General features: G+C 39.2%; 1 protein-coding gene across 1 annotated transcript; it reads right to left on the bottom strand.

Moving 5' to 3' along the window:
* Nucleotides 1-6,583: 6,583 nt before the first annotated feature.
* Nucleotides 6,584-11,932, bottom strand: LOC137265866 (methyltransferase-like protein 27). Its single transcript, XM_067801327.1, has 5 exons — nucleotides 11,750-11,932; nucleotides 10,371-10,499; nucleotides 10,098-10,233; nucleotides 9,414-9,506; nucleotides 6,584-7,190 (listed from the first exon to the last, which is right to left on the bottom strand). The coding sequence occupies exons 1-5, from the start codon at nucleotides 11,903-11,905 to the stop codon at nucleotides 6,988-6,990; spliced, it is 717 nt and encodes a 238-aa protein (XP_067657428.1). The 5' UTR covers nucleotides 11,906-11,932; the 3' UTR covers nucleotides 6,584-6,987.
* Between the last annotated feature and the right edge of the window lie 1,095 nt (nucleotides 11,933-13,027).

The raw sequence follows: 13,027 nt of genomic DNA on the forward strand, positions 1-13,027 counted from the left end.
AGGAATAGTGGTTGATTTGACTTCTGTCTTCACATAGGGATACAGTGCATTGTTTGGTTTCCCGTTGGTCTTTTCTACAAACAAAGTGTTATGAGCCAGAATTAAAGCTGGTTACACTTTCAAATAACACACTTTAAGTGTCGCATCTAAAATGCTTATTTTGTATTTAGTATTAGCAACTCCACTCATAAGACAAAACTGAGGATCGGTTCTATACAAGGTTACATTCAATTTTACTCCGTTAATCAAATAGCGATCCATGTTGAATACATCTTCAAACAAATTGCCAGCCATTGTGATCTCTTGACTTTTAGCAATGAAGTCACCACGTTTCAACAATCCGTCATTACCACCAGCAACAGCATCAGTTGATTCAATGTCATCATTGTCATTACCAGTATCTTTATAGAACAATTGTGATGTTAACTGTGAACTCTTGGCGTCTGCTCCATAATTCAACAATGTCTTAAACATGCTTTTATAGGGATACTGATTATTTGCACTCGATACCAATTGATTTTCCAGGGACACCGAAACTTGAGAGAACAGCGACTGTAAAAACAAGTTGATAGGCCCCACTTTCTCATCCTCAGCCAGTGAAGATGTGCATCGTCATGCACCACAAGTTTCACATGTAGTCTTGTTCTCTTCAAATCAATGTACTCACTACCCTGATTTGGGATAGCAAATTCCAGTGGTGACGAGTCGTTGATTTGGCTTAATGGACGTACATTGTTGAAATAGAACATCTCTGTGGTTGTTGTGTAACTTGAAAGCGAAAAAAGAGAGTAAGAATCTGGGAGATATTCCGAAAAGTTACAGCTGGATAAGAGTGCCATTGTGTTAACTGAAAATATCGTTTCCTGCAACAGGTGTGCACGTTAAAACTTTAGCCGTCTTAGAAGGAGTAGTGTTGTCTGTCTGACGTATCCTCTTAGAAGTGATGATCTGCTCTCCTGCAGTTCTTTTTAAAGACTTGCGACGTCTCTCTTTGGCATCTGCTTTCTCTACTATGCTCTGAGTCTCTGATGTCATTTGCAATTCAACCGAAGGTCCTTCTTCTTTTCTTTTCACTGTATGAGATGGTATTACTTTAGCTGGTAATTTTCCATTGTGGTATTGTTGGTGACTTGTACTCAGTTTCTTGAAGTAATGTTTCCAATTTTCACAGTGAGGTACATAGAGAGGATAGTCTTCCATCTTAACTTGCAAATGCATATCGCTGTAAGTGAAGTGTTGCACTGGTCTCCTCGCTCAAGAATGACAAGGCTGCTTCATCACTGGGTTTTATAACAATTTCTATAACAGGTGATTCTTTCAATACCACATGAATATTATATTCGTTTGCAAAAGTGAAGTTAGGCCCCAACCTCAAGTCAATGCGTCTCAAAAATGGTAAGTGAGCATCTCCTACCAGAGAACTATCACACAAGGTGCACAGTATGTTTACATACGGATCTTGGATTTTGTCCACATCCGTCAGTTTCCCAAAATTCAACTCTGTTAATGAAACAACCCAAAATCCGTCAAACACCAGTCTTTGATTCAGTTTCACACGGAAATGATAGGGTCTGTTTTCCTTAAAATAGCTTTCTTTTGAATCTGAAGACTTAAGGAAAATATATTTCTCCATCACAAATCTTTCAACTGGCTTTCTTCCACATAAGAATCAAACGTACTTGGCCATCCTAACCATCGCACAAGAACATAGGTTTTACCTCCTCTACGTTGACGTTTCAGGATTTTTTCCACCTGCCACTCAATGTCCTCACCTTTGTTTACTTTTTGAAGTTCTTGAGTATAAAACGTTCCTTTAATTGGCTGATGACGAAAGTCTCTAATTCTGTACAATGGTATTTCTTGCCTTTTGTAGCGATGAGCTATTTTAAACAATTCTTGAGTCCAGCGTAAATCAAGTTCCTTACTGAATGGTTTCCTCAGATATGGAATGCGAACAATATCTCCAACCTTATATTTGAATTTCTTCACTGTATTATACTTGGATTTACTCTTGAGTTGTTTCCTCAAAGGTTTGACATATAGGTGTTGCCATACTTTCAATTCGTAGCTTTTATTCACTTGTGATAAATAAGGCAGTGATGAATGTAAAGTGTGATTGTAATTCTGTACCAGTTGAGGCAATATAGGAAGGTATTCATTGGTGTTGTTATGTGTCATATAACGTGTGATCAAAGATTTCAGTGTTCTGTTGAAACGTTCCACATAATTGCTTTTAATGTTTTCATTACGTGTGATGATGTGGGAGATGTTTTCCTTCTTCAAAAATGATTCAAATTCTCCACGAAACTCAGATCCGGCATCAGTACGAACTTTCTTTGGTCGTCTTGATTTGAGTATGTTTTTGAAAGATTTCACCACTGTAAGTGGTCTCTTATTCTCCAAAGGCGAGACAAAAGCGTAGCGTGAAAGAATGTCCACAACTACCAACAGATATCTGACACCATCATTCCATTTCATGTACCTTGTCATATCTGCTAAATCTGCATCAAACATTTCATTCATTGCATTAACGCTTACTTTCATCCTTTTAAATTTGTGTCTAACTGGTTTGTGTAAACTGTAAGCATCTTGTTCATTCACAAACCGTTTCACCTTCCTCAACCTGATATTGTGTTGCTTGTTTTTCTTCAATTCATCACGCAGTTTAGACGGACCATAGAAAGCGCCTGGTCTTTGCGGGTTGAAATAATACTTTTCTAATGCTTTGTTCTGCTTTAAATCGCTGTTCTTCTTACGAGAACTCATGACGAATTGAAGCAAGGCAATGTGTTGAACAAGATTTTATACAACTAAAAAGGAAGTGAACAGAATTTATTTATTTCACCTCAGCCCTGTCACGGCATAGTTACAGGACTCTTATACACATGTAAAAACTGTCTTGAAGTGAGCATGATTAAATGGAGTGTAACACAACTTGAATAGTTTATTTTTACATAAAACAAAGAAAAAAATCGTGATTATAAACATGCTGTGAAACATTTTCCTTAGTCATGAGATTACAACTAATTCAACCACAAACATGACGTCAAATAAATGCATGCTTGAATTGATAGGCATTCTTTGTATGCTAGCAAGCAGACATGTATGGCGATATTCGGTACGCTCTCCTGTTAAAGACGACCTACATTACAACGGTATGTAAACATGTAATAACACGATGTGGGCATAGCGGTCAGGAGACTGTAATGTGTTGATTTTAACACTTAATTAAGTAAATAAAAAATCGTTAGAAACTTGCTTTGTAAAAGTTTTTCGTCAGTCATGCTTTATTGTTAAATCGCGACATGATATTTTCAAACTCCGCAGAAAACGTTATTAGCAGTGGTGTAATAAAAAACAACCTGACAAGAAGAGTAGCTATTAGGACTGTGTAGTCTGAGTATAAAGGTAAATATGAGTAGCGTCATAGATAACATGGATGTATACAATAACACGATGGTGGCTGAGCGGAGAGCTCGGGATAACGTTGGCCAACTATCCATGTGATGCAAGTTGAAGGTCCTCTGAAGATAGTTAGCGCAAGGCAAATATGCGGTGACCTACATAACACTAATGTGTAAACATACAATAACGCGAAGTCTGACAGTTCAGTGGAAAGAACACTGTATGCGTTGGATAAATCCTTTCGCGTTGATTAATCCTTTCGCGCTCACAGTTAAACGTTGAGTATGAGTGATTCACACAGTTAGGTGTCGTTAATAACTTTGAAACAACAAACAAATGAGCTAGTTAAAGCTATATTCTCTTTATTGTTGAGTTGCGATATAGATTGATGAGAATTTTGTTTCAAGCGATTGAAATAGATGCAAGCTATACCATTATTCCGTTATAAACAATTCTTTGATAATACTTTAAATATGTAAAGATAAGAATTTGGATTTGGAAAGAATCTTTTCAATTTAGTATTGTAGGAATGTCTTCCGACCCCTAAGTTACTCCTATGCTCCTTAAGAATTTCTTTTGCCCTGCACTATGCTGCTTAGGAATTTCTTTTGTTCTGCTCTACGCTCCTTAAGGAATTTCTTTTGTCCTGCACTATGCTCCTTAGGAATTTCTTTTGTCCTGCACTATGCTCCTTAAGGAATTTCTTTTGTTTGGTTCAGGAATGCTATTGTTTGGTTCTGGAATGCTAATGTGTGTCCCTACTGTCCCTTGTAATCCTCTGAACCCATATCCTTAAAAGTAAAGTATCATGTGATCACTGGACGAGGGAGTTTGGTTTGGTTTGGTTTTGTCTGTTGGTTAACGTCATGCTCAGCAATATTTCTGTAAATCATAAAGTCTGGACCAGACAGTCCATTAATAACCAACACAGATGGGATACGATGACGTGTGTCATCCAAGTCAGCGAGCCTGGCCACCCGACCACGTTAGGCGCGGCAAGCATGGGTTGTTGAAGATCAATTCTATCCCGGACCTTCACGGGTCCGACGAAGGAGCATATTTGAGTCTAGTGAATAGTTTCGAGTAACAAGAAGTCATACATGTATATTATATAATAATTTTATGAATTATACCTTTTCGTATTTGCCACCTACGGCCCATTTAGAGTAAAATTCCAGCACTTCCTCTTTGGGGAGTAATGATTGTGCATCTGTTTGGCTCTTTGGTGTCCCCTATGCAATTTATTAACAATAAACTTTATCGTTACTGACCTTTACATATGCATGCTGTTTGTACAAACCGGGAAAACATTTGAGAAAAAGCCCATGACAAAAGGCTACTGAAACCACATTTCAAGTACACACCTCGGCGCCATGATTCGCCGCGAACCCACAATGAGTAAAGCAACCAATACCGATTTCACAAATAACCGTCACCCATTGATCGCCATGGATTAAAATTGTTTCAGTGACTTGTCCTTGTTTAGTTGACATATGATGGGCGACCACTATATTCTCGTTGAAGTTTTTAGTTTACATTAATCTTGTTATGTTTATTTTGTTCCTTAAGCTTGCACTCTTTGCTTTTGTTGTAAATTGTATTATCGTACTCCCTATGTATATTAGTACATAAAATGCAATAAAATCGGTAACCGAATGTCCATCTGAGAAACCTTTGAAATAGATGCAATATTTTATCACCTCATCTCACACATAAATCTCGTTTTCTGATTGGCTGCAGCTGAGGGCTCCTCTGGTATTTTCAATGCACCCCGCTTACAAGCGCGGTATAGTTCAAGATACTCCGCTGGGAGTGCCGAACTCATTTGGCACTTCGTGTTAGAACTTCTTTATCTCGAAATTATTGAATCACGTGTGATGTTCGGAAATTACCGATGTTTTGCGAATGCATAGGGAGATAACTCTAAATCTATTTTTCTTGTGGCGTCTTCAAAATCTTGCAAAGGCTACGAAACACTTGTCTCAAATTCTAATAAGGAAAGTTGACAAAACGTTCAAACGTAGCCCCTGTTAGTACTAAGAAGGAGAATTACATGGCGGCGACTTTACTGACGTAATACAAGCAGTGAAAACAGCAAGATACAAGATTTGAATCGTTTGATCAACACAGGTTGGATGATGTATACGATCCGATACCCTCGCCTCACACAGTTCAGAATAAACATTGAAGTGTTCGGTAAGACACGTTGTTCATTGGTACCTCGGGGCCCATTGGTTGATGTACCCTCGATGTGCGTTCTGCTCCCTGAGCCCTTTTGAACATAAACAAACATCGAGGCTACATCCACCACGTCCCCTTCATGAAAAGTGAACTTACATTGTCAAATTGACACTAGTCTTGATGAAAAGAACATATACGTCCCTGTGTCTAAATAGCAAAAATGTGTGTAAATACTGTCCCGAATTTCAAGTATTTGCTGGAATATAAAATACTGCGGATATGTGGCCGTATGTACCAATACCCTAGAAATCTTGTATTGTTGAATTTAGATACTCCTCCCCCCAACATATCTGATAATTCTATCTTAGCGAGTGAGTATATTTTTATGCCGCTTTCAGCAATATTCCAGCAACATCATGGAGGAAGACTTCACACATTGTAACCCGGGCGTGACGAACACTTTGACCACCAGGCTAGCTCACCGCCCTTAACTTTATCTTAACGTTAAATGGATAATTATATCGTACCCTAATATGTTTTGCGGTGTATATATTATAAGCTATGTCAGTTTTGTGTTGAGATCATGTGAACCACAAGACAATGATATTCACGCTATTTTCATTACTCGCAACTGCTGACCAGGGAAGCCCCCACAGTACCCTCGTTAACTGGAAATACATATTTTATGCATCCAGTGTAGCATCAACTTTCGCGAACAGCTGGTGTCAGCACTATTTTTCAGTGATCTGTTCCAGTGATGTTCACAGATGTTTTGCCAATGGAATCTCTTTTTCAGGATTGTCGACACTGAATTCTTTTGCTCTGATGTTGCACATCAACCGAAAGTTAATGTATATGCAACTTTAATCTTACACAAAAATGAGACGATGGGTTCCTTCCTACGCCAAGCCGAGAATCAGAGAACTATTCACAACACTACAATGTCTCAGAGCCATACTCGAGTCTCAGTCGTTTTCAAAGGTTTATTTCCATCTAAAGTATGCATGCCTTACTCGTATATATGTGGGACCATACTCGCTGTGGGAGGTAATTTTAACATTCTCTGAGGGAACAATTTGCAGCTACTGATTGACTGACTGGGATTAGTTTTACGCCGCAGTCAGCAATATAACAGTTATATCTCTGCAGCATGTAGATAATCGAGTCTGGGCGAGACAATCCAGTGATCAATTGTAATTAACACATGATAGGCTGATATAATTTAGAGGAACCAAGTTGTGTACGTCTTCCCACTCTTTTGCCAAGCATGTTTCTTTTGAGAGCAGGTAGTCAGGGATATTTTTCTGGCACTGACGTTTTCAATTCAATTCTTATGAAAACAGTGATGCAGCAACATTTATATTTCCACTACACTAGTTGAAACGTTTTCGAAAACAAACGTCAACATTTTCTGTTGTGTAAACATATCATAAAATTAAAGATGACTCCGTTGTAGTCAAAACAGTATTGACGCACGACATCACGTGAGATTTGCTTCCATTTGCCATCATCCTCCAGTTGCTGCATCAGCTTCTCCAGCCTGTCCTTGTACTCCACCACCTCGAACAGGTAGTCTTCACACATCACTATACAGACCAGACCCCCTGTCAAACAGTCACAAACAAAGATCCATCAAACATATGATATGACTGAATACTTCTCGACCAGTTTTTCCCCAACTTCCTGCAATGTCAGTATCAGACTTCTGTACAGAGGTAACAAGTGGAAATTGAAAATTAACATCGACAAAAGTAAATTTGTTGTATTCAGGAATCCTGGTTGACTAAGACGGAACATTTGTGTTTAATGGACAGTTGCTTGTAACTGTTGCATCATATAAATACTTGGGTATTCACTTCTCTTCTTCTGGATATGGTATGTTACTCTGAAAACTTTGGTTGAACAAGCATGGAAGGTGCTGAATATTTAGGAGCTAAACATACTGTGTTGGGAAATCAGAGGTATATATCGATTTATAATAGCTCTAAATTTGATTTAAAACCGACACGTAGCGTGAGGTTTTAAATACAAAATTTAGAGCTATTATAATTTTGTTATTTACCGCTGATTTTCCAACACAATACGTTTATCTTCATTCTACCATTACCGTGTTATTCTGATTTTAAACAAATACTTACCATGTTAGAAAATCAGAGGTATATAACGTGATTATATACCTCTGGGTGACTTTGATTAAGCAATCACAATCCAGTATTTACTGAAGTCCTGGTAGAATCTCAAATCATCGAGCAAGAATTTTTATAACCTACCAGTTGATGTTCTTCTCCACATATTTGATGCTAAGGCTTTGCCATTATTACTATATGCGAAAGTGAAATCATCTGTGGTTTCCATCCAAACAGGTTTTGGGTCTTCAAGAAACACGCTAGTCCAATTATTGTACCACCACACAAATGTATAATTGTGTAGTTCTTACGATGTTGTATGGTGCTCCAATGATTGTGTATCGTGTACACTTAATGTATAATGGGCCTCTCCCTCTCTTTCTCTTCGAAAAAAACATCCACATTTTCTGTTTCATCAACACGTCTTAATTAATAAAGAACCTCCTTTGAGGTCAAAGCAGCAATGGCGCACGACATTCGCTTGTTCAGCTCGTACTCTGTCAAATTGCCCGGGTATGTCTCGTAGTTTTCGAGGCCTTCAGACGTTTCAGCCCTACGGATACGGACACTCTACTGGGTGCGCTATCACCAAATACTGACATGCTCAGTTGGCATATGTTTCCAAGTAATATTTGATCAGATACTTCGAACTACCGCACAAGCTCATTCTGGAAGCCACAAAGTCAAGACACACTCCTCAATTTGGTCAGTTTCTGACACAGGATTTGACCAAATTGGAATGGCCAAATAAGTTAACATGAGTTGACTATGTTGCGTTTAGTGATGAAACCAATTTTCTTTTCAAAGGTGACATTCCGTGAGAGTTGCTTCTATTTCCCATAATCCTCTAGTCTCTTCCCATAATCATCTAGCTTCTCCAGGTCATACTTTGTCGAATTGCCCAGGTATGTCTCCCAGTATTCGAGCCCTCCTAACTTCAGACATTTTAGCCCTACGGGTACAGACACTCTTAAAAGAAAGAGACTACCTCTTTGCCCACAGGTGGGAGCATGGGAAAGACTATCAACGTTTGCTCATACACGTTAGTTGGAGGAGTAATGAGTATCATGGCACACAATTTTAACTTTATCCAGGTAATTTAGAGTCTTATTATCTCGCCGATGGCAACAGAAGCCCGTTGTCGAGTTAGTTTAATATCGCTCTAGATAGGCAATATGTGTTGAGTTGAATGTGTTGTGCTTAGTGACGAAACCAGTTTTCTTTTCAAAGGAGACAACTTTGTCACCCCGCATAAAACGCACAATGAAATGGACAAATTGTATGGCAGAGGTGTCTTGATGTTCGGAACCTCCTATGATAGTGAATGAGTGAGGGTTAGCTAATATCACTATTCAAGCCTTGCAGAAGTCACAAAACATCACATCATCGTTTTGTACAAAGTACATACAGAAACTTCAAAACTGACAATGGAATACGAATCGTCAACCTCTGTAGGTACCATAGCTTGCCATTCCTCGTTAACTGTTGTGAATGTCTGTCACGATTGTCGTGTTATTGAGATTCCCACAGATGAGTCTTGGTATATTTGATCTAACATCAATATTAATGAAAACAAGCCCCTTGAGTGTAGTGATGTGTTCAGTTTCGGTGGCAGGAAGATCAGCGACATATTACATATATCATGCTTAGAGCAAGTATTGGATGGTAAATACATTTATTTCATAAAGAGGGCGAACTAACCTGGTTTGGTTATTCTGATGAGTTCGTGTAACCCATCACATGGAATGTGTCCTTCTCCCATACCCCCGGATATAACACAGCAATCGTATGTGTCTGTAACATAATGCATCACATTTACAACATACAGAGTACGTCACATTTACAACTGACATGAAACACCTCATTTACAACATACAGAGTACGTCACATTTACAACTGACATGAAACACCTCATTTACAACGGACAGAATACTTCACATTTACAATGAAGTCAGAATACATCACATTTACAACGAACAAAATGCATCACATTTACAACAGTCACAATACATCATTTACCACAGACAGAATACCAGAATGCCACATTTACAACGGACATAACACAACACATTTACAATGTAATCAGAATACGTCACATTTAACACGGACAGAATACGTCACATTTACAACGTACAAAATGCATCAAATTTACAACTGCCATAACACGTCACATTTACAACGGACAGAATACATACCTTATGACACAGCAATCGTACTTATCTTCAGAAACCTTCAGATACTTTATACATTATATGTCTATTTTCATATTACGATAATCAGTAAAATGCTACTTTAGAGCATCCAGGTGCTCAAACTGTCGGTCCTGAAGCTGTGGAATACCTAACTGCTCTGGGATGTGTGTTACTTAGTTCAAAAGTCACTTACCATCGTCAATTGGCAGACGGTTGCCGTCCAGGAACTCACAGAAGAAGTTGGTGTAGATGTTCTTCTTTCTGGCTTCTTCCAACATCCCTTCAGCTGGGTCTAGAGCATCCAGGTGCTTGAAACCCCGAGCCTGAAGCTGGAATTCGCTTGGCATTATTAGTGTTGTTTCTATAATAAGACTGTAGTGACAAAATCATCCATCCTTACACCGAAGTGTGAGTGGACTATATATGAAATTAATTGGTGAAATTTATATGAGCTTGATTGCTGTACCTTCTCGCCTAAAAAACCCGTTCCCGCTGCAACGTCCAGGATATTCACATAATTGACGTTGTGACGGAAATATTCAGCCACGACACCTGCAGCAATGCTTGGTCCCTTGTACCGCTCGGGACATAAATCCTGAAACGCAATACACCAATGAACGACAAACATACTCACTCAAAAACGAAACGCATACCAAAAATCTCATTTTGATGCACTTCAGCAGCTCCTGCAGAGTGGACGACAATGCAGCAGCAGCAGATTCAGACACTATTTCGTTCCATGTCGAGATCCGAACTATGTACATGCGCACACACGCACGCACAGAGAGACAGACATACATACAGACATACCGACATGCAGACATACATACACATATTTACATAGCGACAGAATCCGAGCTAATCACCCAAAGGCGCTGCGAGTTCACATTGGAGCAAAAAGTAAGCTATGATAGAAAAAGCCTTCAATTTGCTTTTGAAAGATGCAAGTTCAATTAAGGATTGAAATTAATGTGGTTTGGGCCATTTGAAGAGAATGCTCGGTCACCAAAATTTGCGGAAGGGATTGTGAGTTGGCACATTTTGGTTTCCAAGTTGTGAAACATACTCTGAGCCAGTCCATGGACGCATTTGAGTGAGTGAGTGAGTTAGTGAAGTTTTACGCCGCACTCAGCAATATTCCAGCTATGTGGCGGTGGTCTGTAAATAATCAAGTCTGGACCGCACAATCCAGTCATCAACAACATGGGCATGCATTTGCACAATTGGGAACCGATGACATATGTCAATCACGTCAGCGAGCCTGACCACCTGATCCCGTTAGTCGCCTCTTACGACAAGCATAGTCACCTTTTATGGCAAGTATGGGTTGCTGAAGGCCTATTGTACCCCCAGACCTTCACGGGTGGGACACATTTGAAAACAAGAAGCAATACTTTGTATTGGATTCTCAATTCGATTGGGACCCAATGGAGATTTTGCATGGCAAGTGTAGTGTGTTCAATCCTCTTTGTTCTGCTGATCAATCCTGTTGCTGAATTCTGGACTTTCTGTAGCGTGTGTAACACATGATTTGAAAGACCACCGAGCAACGAGTTGAAGTAATCAATGCATGATGCTACATACGCACTCGTCACACGTCTACAGGAGACCCGATAGTCCAAGGCTCTTTCCAAACAGTGATTCTGTGTCAGTGGCCGTGTTAAAAGTCTTGGAATTGTTATTAAGTCAATAGCGTGTACTAAAAAAAGAGAGAAAGGTGTAGTTAAATTCATATATGTGTTTCTTTGGTTAGTGAGTATGCATGAGTAAGTATATAGCTTACATTGCACGATTACTTTATCAGAATCCCTCACTGTGTGCATTCGTTAAAGACATGACTCCTACCTGTTCATATTTTCCGTCTTGAGACCATTCAGAGTAGTACTCAGTAACTTCATCGGTGCTGATGCCGACACGGTGAGCACCAGCATTTACTGTACGAGCAGGTGCGTACTCGGGTTCGCTGGTATTTCCACTTCCCATTTCCTTTTGTCTTTGCATTTCTGAAACAGATGAGAGAAAGGAGAGACCAGAATTCAAGTTACAACAGGTTTCCTGTAATTTGATCGTATCATGAACGAGCATTGACTGCACGAGTTGGTGTGTTCTCTGGTTCACTGCCTTTCTCTTCCTATTTCTGAAACAGCTTAAAATCAGATGAGAAAAATTAAAGAACAAAATCCAAGTTAGAACAGGTTTCCTGTAATTTCATCGTTCACTGTTGCGTGACCCAGCAAAAGACTGTACGAGTTGGTGTGTACAGTGATCCTATGGGTTTTCTTTTTCCATTTCTTAAAATGTTCTTGCTTGTTTATTGTTGCGTAAAAATATTTATTTCAAGCAAGATGATCGATACTAATTAACATGATCTGTACTTACAGGCGAAAATAATTATCACGCAGTAGTGTTATGTGCTTCTCTATGCTGACAATTCCCTATAGGGATCTATCATACCCCGACTTACTAATGTAAATGAGGACAATTGTGACGTTATACCTATACTCTGAGCTACGACTCAATCACGCGTTACACATTCGCTTAGCCTTAATCATACCAGAACTTTCACTCCAGTGACTTTGTTTCGTAAAATGAGGTCAAACCTTGATGTATGAGTATACTCAGAGCTTTGACTCAAACACGAATCATCTAGGTGTGACACATTCCACTAACAATAATCAGACCAGAACACGGGTAATGTATATTTACTACTTCTAAACCATGGTGTGTGAGAGAGAGTGTCTGTGTGTGGGGTTCTGTTCCTTTTGGTAAACCGGGTTACAAAACATACACACACACACTCACACACCACAATATGCTGCATACTATCGACGAAATTGACTCGGTGCTTATCACACACATGTTGGAATATCTTCTCACGCTGGCGTATTTTTTTGTAATCTCTCAAGATTTGAAGTCAGCGAATCAGCGAGGACTTAATCTATCGATTCCTCAAGCAATCGAGTCAGTGAATGAGGAAATTGTGATGCAAAAGTGGCGAGCTTATATAAGCAAGATACCCGGAATGTGTGCCATAACACCGTTGTATAATCTTAAGTATCAGTGCAGAGATTTTTGGGATACGTGTTTTAAGTCGGATTGCTGGACGGAAGAGCTTTATCACAT

This window comes from Haliotis asinina, chromosome 15, assembly GCF_037392515.1.
Source record: "Haliotis asinina isolate JCU_RB_2024 chromosome 15, JCU_Hal_asi_v2, whole genome shotgun sequence".
Taxonomy (NCBI): domain Eukaryota; kingdom Metazoa; phylum Mollusca; class Gastropoda; order Lepetellida; family Haliotidae; genus Haliotis; species Haliotis asinina.